We start from the raw sequence: 17,520 nt of genomic DNA on the forward strand, positions 1-17,520 counted from the left end.
CTGCTTTTGAATATATGGAAGTTATAAGAGCTGGGATTTGGGGGGGTTTTCCTTTGATTTTATATTAGCAGAATCCTTAGGGAATTTTACCTGTAATTCCAAGTTGCCTGTCTATTTATTATGTATCTTAGTTTCTACTTCTTATAGTAGACATGGTGATGGCAAACAGAAATAGATTTCTTTAAGCAAGCATTTTTATTTTTTCTGTTTGGTGAGTTGGACATATTCTAAATAGGGCATTTTCCTTAAACAAACATACAAACAAACAACAACCCAAGGAGGGATCTGTTCTATGGAGAAATAGGATAGCAACAGCTTTCCACCAACTTGGCATCTGTAAAATCTAATCCTATGCCTAGAGACAAAATGTCTCCTTATCATAACAATAGAGTTTTTTCCCCAGGCTTCCACTCCACCTTTTTATTTCCACCCCACACCAATCCAAGACACAAGCATGTTAAATACTTCCTTACCTCCAACAGCCACATATGAGGTCTTGTCTACACTTGAAATGCTACAGCACTTCAGTGTAGACACTACCTGTGTCAATGGGAGGGGTTCTCCTGTTGCAATAGTTCTCAAACTGGGGGTCATGACCCCTCAGGGGGTCACAAGGTTATTACATAGGGGATCACGAGCTGTCAGCGCCCAACCTCGCTTTGCCTCCAGCATTTATAATAGTGCTAAATATTTTAAATATATATTTTATTTATAAGAGTGGGGGTCACACTCAGAGGCTTGCTGTGTGAAAGAGCTCCCTAATACAAAAGTTTGAGAACCACTACAACAGGTAATCTGCCTCACCTAGAGGCATTAGCTAGGTCAATAGGAAAAAATTTCCGTTGACCTAGTGCTGTCTACAAGGGGGGTTAGGTTGGCTTAACTCTGTAACTTGGGTATAAATTTTTTGCACCCCTAAGATGTGTAGCTGAGCTGACTCTATCTTCTTAGTGTAGACCTGAGAGTTAGCAAGCTTGGTAATGTCAGATGGATAGTAGTGGATAGGTTCAAGGGATCGGCTCATGTTCAAAGGAGGAGGCTCTCTGATTCTGGTTGAGGAAAACCAGGCAGTTAGATTAATTATGAAGACTTTGTTCTAATCTTTCATGGAACTCTGTGGATTTCCACTTCGTGCACCCACACCATACGCTTCTGTTACTGCAGCCACCATGATAATGCAGCTGGCAATGCATCTCTAATTTAATGTAAGATACTCTCTCTTCTGTTGTTCTCCCACGTGCTATTCCTCCACGTACTTAGTACCTAAGTACAGATTAATCACTAACTATAGATATGAAATTTCATGAAGGAAACATCTTTGATGTGACTATTGCCTGGCACCCTACCGCAAGCAGGAGAAAAGGTATAAAGATACATTCAACCCTTTCTTTGTCTTCTTTGTCTGGAACCAATTGTTCTTTGAGCTAAATTAAGTTCACTCAAAAGACATTAAGCTCTTGCATTGTTCAGATTTACTTCCAAAGAAAGTTTGGGTCTGCAGCAGAGGGCTTTCTTTTCGACATCCTTCAGTAGTGGGAGTCTTCTTCTGAACTCCATTTTATACAGTTCCACAACTCAGAAAAGCCCTAGGTTAGGTGCAAAGTCTTATTCCAAATTTCTTCGCTGCTGTACCTCACAGAATACTTCTGCTTAAATAGAGCCTTAAGGGACTTAAGAAGGAGAGTCTCCTGTCAGATTCACCTGGTTGAATTGAGCACAAGGATTTTATACTTCTAACATATGAAGAGCTCCTATTGACCTCTGTGTGAGAGCCACACCTGTAGGGGGAATAGAACATCAGAGATGGGTACTGCCATGCAGATCTGAACTTAGGCAAAATTCTTCTTTATTTGAGTGAAATGCTTGCAGTTGTAATTATCTGGACTGTCTCTCCAAAGGTATTAACGCATACCCAGCAGATTAACATCCGTTGTCCATGTTTTAGGGTAGATTTTTCATGATTTTTTCTGGTGGTAATCTCTTAAAATCAAAAACTTTCACAGCCCTCTTCCACTTACTATAAAAGTATCAGATAAGCCTGTATGATTTATTTGTGTGTGTGTGTTTTGAGAGGTTGACAGTGACTAGTCGATCCTGAAGGGAAAGGTTGTGCGGGAACTAGGGGAGTGAGATTTTCTTTGCTTTAGATAGTAACAAAATTTTCACTCCTTTGCCACTCCCCTGAACTCATAGGTGAAGAAACACTTCCTTGGTGGATACCTACTTCCTTCATTCCTCTACCTTCTTTAAACATCTTCTCTTCACTGAATAGAAAATTAACTTAATCTGTGAGAGTATTGAAGAGCCATTCTGTCATCAAATGGGTTAGCAGCGTTCCTCAAAGTAACCGTATCAAGATGCTGATATTATCTTGCCAAATTTTTGTTGAAATTGCAATAATTAGTTATGTTTCCACCATTTCTGATTGCTTTGAGGGAGGCAAAATTCTTTCCAATTTATAGAATAAAGAAGTAGGCTTGCAAAAGTTTTAGTCTCTGTCTATAATAAAGCCATGTTTCTTTTTTGTTTTACTCTAGCACCTCCTGTTAGCTAAATTGAGGTACACCTATTGTTGATCTAATTTAGTATAGTTATTAACAATCACATTACTCTATTTCATGGCCCTTTTTTAAACGCTGAATTTAATTAAAGCATTATGCTAATTAATTTTTTTGTATGGCGTACTGAAGATGTTAAACGTTGAGTACTGCAGTATTCTTACTTCATTAATAATCTTTTGTAGACTAGTCCATTCACTATGGAAGCTGAAGAAACGATGGAATGCATTCAAGAATTCCCAGAACATTATAAAGTTATTTTGGACAGACTGAATGAACAGCGTGAGCAGGATCAATTTACAGACATCACTCTGATTGTAGATGGTACGTACTGTCATACCAAATTAGCTGATACACAGATGCTTTGGAATTCTTCATTTTGATTGCCATAGGTCAGACAACTGAAAATAAAGAATCAATGTATTTTATTCTCAATCTGGGCAGAACACAAACTAATGTCTTCCAGTTTTATATAGAAGTACTACAAATTCCAAGAAGACTTTCATCCTGAATGATGTAGAAGATGGAACCTTTCCCTAATTTTCAGATGTTATGCTGAAATAGTCAGCAACATTAAATAATAGTGGTGTTTGTTTACTAGTGTTCACAGCAAAACAGAAATTCAAAATTGAATTTCTTAATGCTTTGTCTAAACCAGCCTAGGCAAGAAGACTTACGCTCACCATCAGCAGATGTAGACAGAACGGGGGAAATAGCAAAGCTCTTGTGACCTCATTTCCCATCTTAAAAAGGACAGTCTGCTTGAACTCAGTTCTTTTCCTGTCCCTACCAGGTGGAGATAATTCTCTGTTACCAAAGAACTAAGACTTCTTTGTTTTGTTTTTCTACCATCTTTCTTTTGGTGAATTCCCTGCCTATAGCCCAGTCCTTTTCTATTAGGATTAGGGCTTTATAGTGAAGTATTCAGTTTAGGGTTTTTTCCTTGTCCCCCCACCCCCCACACCCCTTTTTCACTCACCTGAGCACTCTGAAGGGAGGAGGCTGCCTAGCTTTGGTGTGTTTGGACTCTTAGTTACCAAGCAAAAATGGTCCCACATGTAAACAGTCCTTTGGTTTTGATGTATCCTAATACTCATCATTCATACCTACATATTCTGGTAATTGGAACCAGAAGTGAAGGCCCAGGAAAATGTCTGCAGTAGCATGCTATGCAACAAAGGGCAGGCTCAGATTGCACTCTGCTACAATGTCTTCATGTACTGAATTCTGTAGCTTCCTTTATTCTGAACCCATTAGCATCTAGCATGAGCAAGTGTATGTTGACTTAAAACATTTGATTTTTATCTCTTTCCTTTTAGGTCACCATTTCAAAGCTCATAAGGCTGTCCTTGCTGCCTGCAGCCAGTTCTTCTACAAATTCTTCCAAGATTTCACTCAGGAGCCGTTGGTAGAGATAGAAGGTAACCTGTTGATATGACTTGTATGACCAAAATACTTATATTTCTGTAATGTTAGTGATACAGATTGATATGCGGGCTTTAGTGGTACTAATCTCCTTGTCAAGACCTAGCTCCATGGTGGTTGTGAGGTAGCTAATGCCACCAGAAGGCAGCTTCTTTCAAAGATAACATCTGAAGGAACAATTTTGAGTAGAGGCTTTTTTCAGTGGCAGTAGAAACACGATGGAGACTGCTGTCTCTCTAAACTTCAGTACTAGCCACTTTAGCAGAAGGGGACTAGCAGCCTTTCCAGTGATAAAGATGATATGTTTTATATTATGGGACACGTAGTTCTACTATTAAAACATGGCACAAACCTGAAGAAGCTGCATGCAGCAGTAGACTTTCTAAAGCCTATGAGAACATCTCATGAAGGTGATCTGCAAAAGCCAATAAGCAGGACATTGTGAACAAAAATCTAAATGGTGAAAGATTTGTAAGCAAAATTTACTACTTATGCTTGTAAAATGTAACAACTAAAATCTGAAGAACTGCAAAAAAAATGTATATTTTCTTCTAAACAGGTGTAAGTAATATGGCATTTCGACACTTAATTGAGTTCACCTACACAGCAAAATTAATGGTCCAAGGTGAAGAAGAAGCAAATGATGTTTGGAAAGCAGCTGAGTATCTACAGATGTTAGAAGCCATTAAAGCACTTGAAATCAGGTAAGCATGCAGATTTTTCATTCATCTTCTAGAAACATGGAATACATTATCTGAGGAAGATTCTTGCCAGGCTTGGTTGTCAATATTGTGCGGAGCTGTTTCTTCTCCTCCTGGAACCTGAGTAGAAGCTGTAGAGTCCTCATCCACTTCTTCTTCCCAAAGTCTGTAGTCTCCTCCAATGAGGGTGGGATGGAAACCATAAAGGGTAAAATTGAGTCTCAAACTCTGTGTGCTGGAACTTTGTGTCAGGGGACATGGCTTTCAAGCCTGAGCAGATGTGACAAAAACAGAGCACAACCCTTGGGTGCCTTTCCCTTCTCACTGCTCTCGGGAGGACCTTCTCTGCCTTCCCATTCTTTGAGTTCTGCTGTAATCTTCCCTTTAGCTATGCAGTTTCTCTCTCCTTATGAGAAGGAAGCCCATGACAGCCACCCCTACTTCCCATTCTGGAATTCACACAGGAGTTTCTGCAAGCTTGAGGAACACGAAGGGAAGCTGCTGTTTCCTTCCTATCCCCTCAAAAGGGCCTTTTCCTCACCAGATAACATGTTCCTTAACATTCAGCATAGTGGAGAGCAAACATAGGCCTATAGTACTTACAGTAGTAGTATAGACTTACTGTATTACTTTGCTTTATTTTAAAAAAAAAAAAGCTTCGTGACACTGCAGACTAGAAGCAGGGTTTTCAATATCAATATTTATTTTAAAATATTTGCCCTATGCTTAAACTTTGCTGCCAATAAATATAGGGGAAAAGTATGGTCTTGTGGTAGTAGCAGGGACTGGAATCAAGACTGCACAACTTCATTCTTGGATTGAAAAGACATGATGAGGATAAAAATACACATTTAAAAAAAGGGCAAAAAAGTTACTTATTGCAAATAGCTGCCAAGTTTATTCACACTGAAAAAAGTATAAAGCTAATATGATTACAGTAAAACCTCAGAGTTATGAACACCACAGTTGTGAACTGACCAGTCAACTGCACACCTCATTTGGAACCAGAAGTATGCAATCAGGCAGCAGCAGAGACCAAAAAAAAAAAAGCAAATACAGTACAGTACTGTGTTAAGCGTAAACTAATAAAGGGAAAGTATCATTTTTGTTCTGCATAGTAAAGTTTCAATGCTGTATTAAGTCAATGGTCAGTTGTAAACTTTTGAAAGAACAACCAGAACATTCTGTTCAGTTACAAACATTTCAGAGTTATGAACAACCTCCATTCCCAAGATGTTTGTCACTCTGAGGTTCTACTGTATTTACAGTTCCTTTACTTATTACAATTCTCTCAGCTTGGAAAATGGAGAGAGTACAGTTTTATTTAAGGCCAGTTTCAGGATCTAAGGCACTAATGTAATGTTACAATAATTTGGGTTGCTAAAGTTGCAAGGAAATAACTATTTGCTTTAAAAAACAAAAAACTTGTTTAGTAGTTTTTCGAAATATTTTAATTAATCTTGGATTTAGTTTCTCCAAAAATAAGCTTTTTACAACATTTTGGAGCTAAATTTAACTGGACAGTGTCCATTTAGTTTAGCTGTTTACCCATCTCTAAACAAGATGTTGAGGCAAAAAGTATATAATGCTACTAAAGCAGGGCAGAATTTTTCAGATGAAATTTTTTTTCGCTGAAAAATATAGATAAGGGATCGATTTAAAAAATTTTGAAAAATCATATACATTTTGGCAAATTGTTCCAGCTAAAATAAAAAAAAAATTGGGACTGTTGAAACAAACCATTTCAACATCAAAAAGGAGCATTTTGATTTTTCAGGCTACATTCACAAGGGGATTTAGGCCTATTGATGGAAGTGACATTGTACTCCTTATGCCATATATTCATTGGAGCAGGGATGGAACATGGATATTCCCCCTCCTCCCAGGTGAATGCCCTAACCACAGGGCTGTTGGTTATAAGGACACCACCACCATCTCCTCCTCTGTTTTTTGAATTCCTTTGCATTTTATTAAAAAGGCCCAAAACAAAATGTTTCTGACTTCCAATTCAATGAAAATTCTGAAAACATTTTGGTTTTCATTCAACCTGAACTGATTTTTTTTTCTGAATTTTCAGAATTGCCAAAAATCCATTATTCGCACAGTTCTAAATGTTACTATGAGCTAAACTCCTTTGGCTCAAATGGGAGGGGATTGTGGAGAGGGGATGCACAGTGAGTTCCTTACCTCACAGATCTGCTAGAACCTGCATTTATTGAACTTCAGGTCATACTAAGAAGCTCCTATTTTCTCAGGCATTTCTAAGATATTGTTTTCAATTTTATATGGATTTTATTAGTTAAATGTTATATCAAATGAAGTGCATTTAGATTCTCAAATGAAATACGCTATATAAATGCATCATATTATGGTTTATGCCCTTATTAACATTTTATATAAAGGGGGAAGGGATAGATTGGCCTTCGCTCTTCACTACTCTGTAAGAGAGCTGGATACTCTTCCTTATCCTGGCTTCTTACTCGCAGGCTGGGCTGCCAGGAACTAGGATTGTGGTAAGGAAGTACCACTTTCTCTCCACCATGCCAGCACTTACCCTATGTTATCCTTCTGTGGACTTGGAACCAGGACATAACCCCTCTCCTCCCGCCGCAACCAAAATAGTTGAATCGGTATGCAACTGAGTGTGGACCAATCCTAGACACACACAAATCTCACCCAGTTCCTATTTTGAGAACTAAAGTCCTTGAGCTGGCCCTTTGCATAGGGGTGAATTTCACATTTTGTGCTGGAAGGCTTCAGTGCTTCGGTATAGTACGATGGGTTTTGCACTACAGGCCTTGAAAACCAAATCCCACCACCACCATCTCCTGCTTGGTCCTTTTGGCTTCTCCACGTGTGTTCGTCTACAGCAGCCTGATGTTCCTGGGATCCAACACCTTTGCTCATGGCCCCGGACTGAGCGGGGTGTAGTTTTCACAAACATCTTACCAGTTGCAGTGTTTTCTTCTCCTTTGGGACAGAATGCATGAAATACGCGCACAACAGTAGTTCTCGTTAAAAGATGACTTATTAAAATAGAGAGAAAAGTGGAATTACAGTGTTTGCTCAATATCTCTAGATTTACACTTCATATAACCTAAACTAGATAAGGCATTCTCAGCTCAGTTACAGAGGAGATGGACAATCTTTTATGTTTAAGACAGTTCTCTTCTCTTACCACTCTGTCAGAGACTCAACCCCACATGTCTCCAAAGACAGACAGACAGTGAGTTCCCTCTCCTCACCTCTTTTTCACATATGTGGTCCTGGGGTTGGTTCATTGCCATATCATGTGAGGTGGTCACCTTTTTTCCATTTCCCCCATTGGAGTTTCTCTCCACTGAAGCCTCAAGTGCAGCATTTTCCAAGGTCTCTGAATTTCTGTCTAACCAGTGAGGCTGGTTGGTTTTTGATGGGCCTGTCCATTCATTGTTCTTGCAGATAGGTATTAGATCAGTCCAGAGTGGGTGGAATATTTAAAATCTAAAACAAAACTTTGGTCATCTCACTTAGTTATAAAATAGGGGCGGCGGTCCAGATTCTCCATCCCAGGCCACTCTCCATTAGCCCTGATGGTTCAGCAGTAAAGAGTATGGATTAAGGGTTAATGCATTCCTGAATCTACAATGTAACCATCTGCATGGTATTTCAGAACATGCATTCTCTTCAAACACTTTATTACTGATTTATTACCTATTTTGAATGATCTCATGTGTAAATTCAGTATATTGCAGGAATTATTATGTAGGTGGTTTTGGATCCTTACAATGTTCTATTACACACACTTTACAGGAACAAAGAAAATTCAGCACCACTAGAATCAAATAAAACACAAGGTAAAAATAAAACCAAAAAGAGGAAGATAGCCGAAACCTCCAATGTCATCACAGAAACATTGCCATCTGCAGAATCAGAGCCTGTTGAAATTGAGGTGGAGATTGCTGAAGGGACAATTGAAGTGGAAGATGATAGCATTGAAACCCTGGAAGAAGTAGCTTCTGCAGAACAGTCCATAAAGTATATACAGACTACGGATACGTCAGACGAGTCTGCTTTGGCTCTTTTGGCAGATATCACCAGCAAGTACCGTCAGGGGGAAAGAAAATGCGAGATCCAAGAAGAAGGTGACAGTGCAACTGATCCTACATGCAAACAGGTAGAAGGTATTGAAATTGTGGAACTTCAGCTGTCACACATGAACAATTTATTCCACTGTGAAAAATGTAACCGTTCGTTTAAATTGTTTTACCATTTTAAGGAACACATGAAAACACACTCCACTGAGAGTTACAAATGTGACATATGCAATAAAAGGTACCTTCGAGAGAGTGCCTTGAAACAGCACCTCACCTGTTACCACCTTGATGAAGGTGGAGCCAGCAAGAAGCAAAGACCTGGCAAAAAAATACACGTATGCCAGTACTGTGATAAACAGTTTGACCACTTTGGACATTTTAAAGAGCACCTTCGGAAACACACAGGTAACGTTTCTGTATTTCAAGTATACATCTGTTCCTTTGGTTTTGTGTTTGCCTGTTTTGTGGGACTGGGGGAAATAAGAGGGGAGAGTGTGCAAGATTTGTTGCAAATATTTTTCTAAAGCTGTATAGTAGTGGTTCCCAAACTTGTTCCGGCACTTGTGCAGGGAAAGCCCCTGGCGGGCCGGGCCGGTTTGTTTACTTGCCGCAACCGCAGGTTCGGCCGATTGTGGCTCCCAGTGGCCGTGGTTCGCTGCTCCAGGCCAATGGGAGCCGCTAGAAGCGACAGCCAGTACGTCCTTCGTCCCGCACTGCTTCCAGCGGCTCCCATTGGCCTGGAACAGCGAACCGCAGCCACTGGGAGCTGCCTTTGGCCGAACCTGCAGACACGGCAGGTAAACAAACCGGCCCGGCCCGCCAGGGGCTTTCCCTGCACAAGCAGTGGAACAAGTTTGGGAACAACTGCTGTATAGAATCGTGAGACTGAAGAAAGCTAGAAATGCTGGGCTTCCACTATGACAAAATGTGAACAATTTATTTACATAGCAGTGAATGTAGATCTTAATGAATGCAACTTACTTAAAATACTGACTCACGAATTTCACTTAGCCACCTACTGAAAAAAAGCCTACTAAAGAAATAAATGTGTTTTTTAAATTTAGTATATTGTATTTGTTTCAAAAAAACAACATACAAAGAGTGACACTCATCTGAAAAACAAGTATCCAATTCAGGAATAAACTTGTGGAACCAAATTAACTTCCAGTTCGTCAAACAAAGTGATATTCAGTAGAAAATTCATCTGAAAAAAATAAGTCCACTAAGCAAACCTACCACACTCTATCATAAACCAGCAGAAAATTCTTAAACAAATGCCTATTAATATAGTAGTTTGGGTAAGCAAGTTATGCAAATATAGGCAACATACAGTAGAAAATTAACTCTTTTGATACTTAGTATGTGATTACTTAACCCAGTGGAGTTACACTGATTTTAAAAAACCCCTATGTGACTGAGATCAGAATAAACAACGAGGAGTCCTTGTGGCACCTTAGAGACTAACAAATTTATTTGGGCATAAGCTTTCGTGGGCTAAAACCCACTACATCAGAGCTTATGCCCAAATATATTTGTTAGCCTCTAAGGTGCCACAAAGACTCCTCATGGTTTTTGCTGATACAGACTAACACGGCTACCACTCTGAAACATGAGATCAGAATGTTGCTTTTAGACTACAGTGGATCATTACAGGAGGTAACTTTTGCTTTTTAAATTACACTGCTTCATTTTTCCCCTCCTTATACAGAGATCGTTAAGTGCCTCTACCATGCTCTCTGTGGTCCTGCTGTAAAAAGAGTTACATTTTTATTACTTTACCATATTTGCAGTATTAAGCACCATACAAATACTTTATTAGCCCTGAGAACATGTGACAGTTCGCATGGGCCCTGGTCCTTCAAACACTTAAGCATATTTGTCACTTTACCTAAGTGAGTAGTCCAGTAACACGTTAGTGGGTAGATGTGGGGTAGCAGCACAGGTCTTCCAAGGCTACTATGCTAGGTTCTGAACTAAAACTTCTTTGCACCCATATGTGAGTTTCCTGGCCACAGGAGCAGTGGCCCAGCTCCTGTCTACTCACAACTAATGTAGAAAGGTTTTGGAAAAACCTCTTCCGTGTCCAAGCAGTATAGAGAGGGCTTCCGTTGCATGCTCCATCTACACCCTTTTTGCCTCCATCCACTGCTGAGCAGAGACGTCAGTGGGCTTGTGTAGGTCCCTGTGTAGTGTGGTAGATTTCATCCATTATGACCAAGCTATGTATAAACTTATTATAGGTTTCTCTCTTAGAAAATGTTCATGACAGCTTTAAGGACAATATTTGGTCAGATTGCCAAAGTAGCTGGTATGTCGTTACGCCTAGTTTGGTGTTCCAACAAAAGGGCTTAGTTTAAGGCCATTATATTGCAAGTATGTAGAAGGCAATTCCCATTTATTAATTGCTGCCATATCTTTTTGAATTGTTTCACATTAATGAAATAATTATTAGAAGGAAAGCAAAATTGGAATGTAAAAAAGAGGCAAACAAAGTAAAAGTAGTTAAAACCTTTTATGTACGTTGGGCTCAACTGGATAGAGCACTCCACTATTATTGTTCATTGAGATCAGTGAAAAGACTCCCATTGATTTCAGTCATCTTTGGATCAGGCCTAGTATTTGGAGAGTACAGTGTAGCACACAGTGTAAAAACTGAATTTGAAGCAGAAGATGTAATTTTCTCCCCAAGTATTTAACACTAATAATGTTGTGCATTAACAATGACAAGATAAATGCATATGTAATCAAGTGACAAATTGACTTCAGTTGTTACAAATTAACAAATTTCCAATTAGTACTAATAACTGCATACAACTTAATAATAGAAAAAGCTTTTCCTTTCTAGCTAAAGTTATAAGGCCAGCCATCAGCTGTCTTTGTCATAAGCTTCTAGAATGTGCTCTGTGTCTCTAAACCTAAATTGTTTTTGTTCAGATTAATCCTGTGAAGTACTAACTTCCAAAATTGTCATCGTACCTTACCAGACCAGGAAAAAGAATCCACTCACTCATCTCCTCTTTTATCATGATTTCTGATAATAAAGAGAAAACAATGAAATTTCAGTTGCCCATCATAAATTGCAATGGAATAGAATTTTACTGAGCTAAATTAAAGCAATAGATGTATGTATAGTCGGGCTAGTTTGGTATTACTCAGAATAAGAACAGTAGTTATTTATTTGGATGAAAAAATATAGCGCTTGTAACTAAGAGCAATTAACTCACTGTATTTGCCTAAGCATGATCTTGCGGGAAAAGATTGGGGTCAGCTAACAAAAGGAGGGACTGAACACCTACAAGTCTTACTGCCTTTACTGGGAATTATGGATGCTCAATGTCTCTCAGCATTGGGGTCTTTCTGAATTTTTAAGAAAATAAAATTGGTGGGCGTCTCTAAATCATTTTATCACTTGATTAACAAATGATATTACATTCAGTGCATCTGACTATTTAACTAAGATTGAAAGAACTTTTTGGAGTTGTTTTTTTTTTTTTAGGACTTAGACTATTTGAAAAAACTAAAAGAAATTTTTAAACGAGCCTCTTCATATCCTATATCTATGTACAATAGCCTTCTAAAGGATTTTTATATATAAAACACTCCATAATTTCTAATGCTAATAATTGGGTAGGGCAAAAAAGTTAATGCACAAAATTGGGGAGGAAAGAAAGATAATGCACAAAAATAGGAAATGAGATTCAGAGAAGCTTTATAAACTTCTAATCATGGTGAAAATATTAAAGGCAAAAAATAGGTCCTGGAGAAGTACCAGAAGCTGACTTATTTTGCTTGCTCTGTGGCAGTGGTGGGCAATGTGCGGCCCATGGGCCGCACACAGGGCAATCGGTAATCCGCTGACATGCCACGAGTCAGTGTTTACATTGACCATCCACAGGCACAGCCGTCTGTAGCTCCCAGTGGCCACGGTTCGCCGTTCTTGGCCAATGGAAGTTGTGGGAAGTGGCGGCCAGCACGTCCCTGCAGCCCGCACAGCTTCCCGCATCTCCCATTGGCCGGGAGCAGGGAGCTGCAGGTGGCCATGCCTGTGGATGGTCAATGTAAACACTGTCCTGTGGCCCACCAGCAGATTACCCTGACAGGCCGCAGGTTGCCCACCACTGCTCTTTGGGGAAATAGATCATATTCAGGGAAAGCTGGTGGAGAGGGCTAATGATACTGTAACAAAAGTTAGACTTATTGAAGTACAATAATCAATTTCTGTTTCTACTTCAGTAGTGAATCTATATAGTAGTCATAGTTCACAAGGAGTACTCTGTCAAACCTGGGTAAGATTGTCCATAAAAGCATGTGAGGAAAACTGACATTTTGTGAAAACTTCAATTAATATTCCTAGAAACTCTACTTTATAAATAGTGTCAGGTATGTTTATGAGAAATCCGAAATAACTGGGTTTACTAATAACTTTCCACTATCTAGACGTTATTTAAATATTAGTGCAGTAACTTATTGGTTAAAGATGCATTCCTTTGTATTTTGTAATCTTAAACAAAAAGTCAATGTGTATAGCTACTTGCTTGGTTCAGTTTCATCCTGGTGATGGACAAATATCAAGTGCTGACTGAAATCTATCGGCTGTCTTTGAATGAGAGCTGATTTGCTAAAGCTCAGTCTGGATACGACTGAAGTATGCTTGTGTGTTGGTTGAAGGAATAGAAAGAAATGACAAACAGTCATATTTACGGAAGTCTGGCCACTGTTTTTGTTACTGAGATTTTCAGCCCTGGGGATCGTGTTGACTCCTTGACTGTACTTGGAGCTCCCGGTAGCAGCAATGAGCAAGATCACTGGTCTAGTTTCACATGACAAGCAGGTTGTAAACTTTTTAGGGGGGTGAGGGGGCATCAGACTTTGCCACAGTTGTCCATGATGTTGTCATCTTGAGATTATTACTGCAATGTGCTGTACATAAGAATATACCTGAAGACTGTTAAAGAACTTCCCAGCTATAATAGAATGAGACTGCCCACTTATTGAGCAGTGGTTTGCTCCGGACACACGTGTAAATGAGTCCTGGATTCAGATTGGATTACCGATGAAGTTTAAAGTGTGGGTTTGGCCTGATTTGATTTTGGTCTTGGTCTCCACTCTGGGACTTACTCTCCTTTCCCACATACTCTCCTGACATTGCTTCCGCAAAGCCCAGAATTGTTGACCTGCAAGATTGATGGCAATTTGCTGCCAGGAAACTGCAGTGGAGCAGAGGTCTCCCGGTGCAGTCTTGGCACAGGGCCAAGGCATAAGTTATCGCTGACCCCCAACACATCCCCTACAATACATATAGCTCTTTGGGCTGAGGATGAATAATGTGCAGATTGTTGGGGTCAGTTCCTTGTTTCTCTGGGGTTTCCAATCCCCCTGCATAAGAGACTATTTGGGCTAAAATTCATGTGCCCAACTCTTTGTGTCTACTGCCATTCTTGTCTAAATATTAGAGATCCTGGGATTTGGATTGTATGTTGATGGTGAATAGATTCCAACAGTTCCTTTGAATTTTCTATGCTCATTAACATTTTACTCTTTAATATTTCACTATTTTTACTTAACGTTTTCCTTCTGATTATTATTATATTTTACTGTGGTTCTCAATCCCATTTTCAAAAGTGAGTTAGGCACTCACTGGGACTTGCACGCCTAAGTCACGTAAGCACTTTTGAAAATTTTTGCTGAGTGACTGACGGCCATTTAAATTTCAGTCCTAACTAGAATAACTGCAAGTGCTGTTGTACGTGTCAATGTCTTATCCTCTTTGGAATTTTACTGAACAATTTGCTTCAGATATTATAGAATCATAGAAATGTAGGGCTGGCAAGGACCTGTGAGGATATCTAGTTCAGGGGTTCTCTCACAAATTTTTTGGCAGCCCCAGAGTGTGGTGACCAACTCCTGCTGGTGGCTGCGCTGACAATTTTTTTCCTAAAATACTTAATTAACTTTATGTGGATATTTATTTGTTATTCCTATACATATCCAAATCACTGTAATTTATTTATATATGGTGGTTGTTTTTTTGAAGACTCAATAATAACAACAATGTGCAGTTTAGCCTCTGAGTGCAACCCCCCCATATAAATTAAAAACACTTTTTAATATATATTTAACACCATTATAAATGCTGGAGGCAAAGCGGGGTTTGGGGTGGAGGCAGACAGCTCGCGACCCCCCATATAATAACCTCGTGACCCCCCTGAGGGGTGCCGACCCCCAGTTTGAGAACCCCTGCTCTATTCTTTCCTGGATCTAAACAGAATAGAAACATAAATAAGGTGCTTTGTCTTTTTTGTTGTTTTCTGTTGCCTTTTTTGGTTGCTTATTATTTTTAGACTTGCTAGCTAGTAAGTCCGCTGCTGTGAAAAATGATATTAACAAACATACAAATCTAACTTTTTCACAGCAGACTTACTCAGCCATGGCAAGCCCGGGGAGAAATTAAGCCCTGGATCAGGAGATGGATAGGGAGGCATTGGGGGCCAGGGCAATGGAGGGATGAATGGGAGGACGGGGGACGCAGCAGGTGCCTGGGGTAATGGAGGGGTGAGCCCTTGGCAAGCACCTGCTGCCATGGGGCTGGGGTTGAACCCGAAGCCCCGTGGCCAGATCCTGGGGCCCGATCCCGAAGCCCTGCAACTAGATCCAGGGCCAAGCCTGAAGCCCTGTGACTGGATCCCAGGGCTGGGGCCGAGCCCGAAGCCCTGCTATCAGGAGACAGAGCCTGCCACCACATGGCTGAAACCCGGGGACAGAGAAGACAGCAGGGGCCAGATAAGATGGGGGAGGGGAGGGGAGCCCAGGGTTTGAGCCCATTGCCAAGGCGAAGGATGGAACCTGAAACCCCACAGATGGAATCTGGGGCCTGCAGCAGAGTCAGAGGCCCCTGGCCAGAGCCCAAAGCCCCAAGGATGAAGGATGCTCCTAGGAAGATGAGGAACTCGCCATCTGCCTGCTCCTCCAGAGCTTGTGTCTCCGGGAGGGCAGGGCCCAAAGCCCTGCTGGCAGCCCTGAGGGAGGGGCCACTGCTTTTCCCCCACACCCAATCATCACTCAGGAGGCTGTGGCCACAAGAAAAGTTGCTGGTGGACACATGCAGTGGCCATATTTGAGAAACATTCTAGTTTGGGGGTGGCCAGCCTGAGCCTGAGAAGGATCCAGAATTTACCAGTGTACATTACCAAAGAGCCACAGTAATACATCAGCAGCCCCCCATCAGCTCCCCCACCCCTGCTCCGAGAACCTCCCACCCACCAGCAGCCCCGCCGATCAGCGCCTCCCCATCCCTCCCCGATCAACTGTTTCATGGCGTGCAGGAGGCTGGGGTGGAGGGGAGCGAGGGCACTGCAGGCTCAGGGGAGGGGACGGGAAGGGGTGGCGTGGGGGCAGGGCCTGTGGCAGAGCCAAGGGTTGAGCAGTGAGAACCCCCTGCACATTGGAAAGTTGGCACCTGTAGCTCCAGCGTCGTTGCCTATACAGGTTTCAGAGTAGCAGCCGTGTTAGTCTGTATTCGCAACAAGAAAAGGAGGACTTGTGGCACCTTAGAGACTAACCAATTTATCTGAGCATGAGCTTTCGTGAGCTACAGCTCATCTGATGAAGTGAACTGTAGCTCACGAAAGCTTATGCTCAAATGAATTGGTTAGTCTCTAAGGTGCCACAAGTCCTCCTTTTCTTGTTGCCTATACAGGGAACCACATATTAACTTCTGAAGAGCCGCATGTGGCTCCGGAGCCAGAGGTTGGCCACCCCTGCTCTAGTTCATCCTCCAGCACTGAGGCAGGACCAAGTAAACCTAAACCTTCCTCAATAGGTGTTCGCCTAACCTGTTCTTAAAAACTTCCAATGACAAAGATTCCACAACCTTCCTTGGAAGTCTATTCCAGAATTTAACTATCCTTGTAGTTAGAAATTTTTTTCCTAATATCTATCCTAAATTTCCCTTGCTTCAGATAAATCCCATTACTTCTCCAGGTCCACTAAAGATAGAACAAGAACAATTGATCGCTGTCCTCTATATCAATGTTTCTCAATGACCAGTCTGTGGGCTGGCACCGGTCCCTGAGATTTCCCTGACACAGTTTAGGAAGGCAACAAGCCAGTGCTTGGTATCAAAAAGGTTGAGAAACACTGCTCTGTGGAACAGCTGTCAACTTATTTGAAGACTATTATCAGGTTCTCAGTCTTCTTTTCTCAAGTCTAAACATGCTCAGTTATTTTAGCCTTTCCTCATAGGTCAGGTTTTCTAAACCTTTTGTCATTTTTGTTGCTCTCCTCTGGGTTCTCTCCAGTTTGTCCATATCTTTCCTAAAGGGTGTTGCTCAGAACTGGACACACTACTCTAGCTGAGGCCTCAGTGGTGCTGAGTGGAGTAGAACAATTACTTCCCATGTCTTAGGTACGACTCTCCTATTAATACACCCCAGAATGATGATATTCTTCACAACTGCATCACGTTGTTGGCTCATATTCAGTTTGTATGCACCATAAACCCCAGGTCCTTTTTAGCAGTACTGCTGCTAATGAATTATTGCCCAATTTGTATTTGTGCATTTGATTTTTCCTTCCAAGTGCAATAATATGCACTCCCCTTTGTTGATTTCATACCAATTCTCTATTTGTCAGGGTCGTTTTGAATTCTAATTCCATTCTCCAAAGTGCTAGCAACCCCTCTCAGCTTGGTGTCATCTGTAGTTTTTATAAACATACTCTCCCCACCATTATCTAACTCATGAATGAAAATACTGAATAGTC

The 17,520-nt window shown here is 40.9% G+C and overlaps 1 protein-coding gene across 4 annotated transcripts in view; it reads left to right on the plus strand.

Annotated features, from left to right (window-relative positions):
* ZNF131 (zinc finger protein 131) overlaps positions 1-17,520 on the plus strand; it is a 41,772-nt gene that overhangs the window by 12,307 nt on the left and 11,945 nt on the right. For 2 of the 4 annotated variants that reach the window (XM_048851682.2, XM_048851681.2), the window contains 4 exons: positions 2,744-2,882; positions 3,878-3,979; positions 4,543-4,687; positions 8,477-9,165. In XM_048851682.2, coding sequence (XP_048707639.2) covers positions 2,759-2,882; positions 3,878-3,979; positions 4,543-4,687; positions 8,477-9,165 — 1,060 coding nt within the window. In that variant the 5' untranslated portion in view covers positions 2,744-2,758. The remainder of the gene's footprint in view (positions 1-2,743; positions 2,883-3,877; positions 3,980-4,542; positions 4,688-8,476; positions 9,166-17,520) is intronic. The other 2 variants (XM_048851683.2, XM_048851684.2) reach the window with 2 other exon arrangements.

This window comes from Caretta caretta, chromosome 5 (assembly GCF_965140235.1).
Source record: "Caretta caretta isolate rCarCar2 chromosome 5, rCarCar1.hap1, whole genome shotgun sequence".
NCBI lineage: Eukaryota > Metazoa > Chordata > Testudines > Cheloniidae > Caretta > Caretta caretta.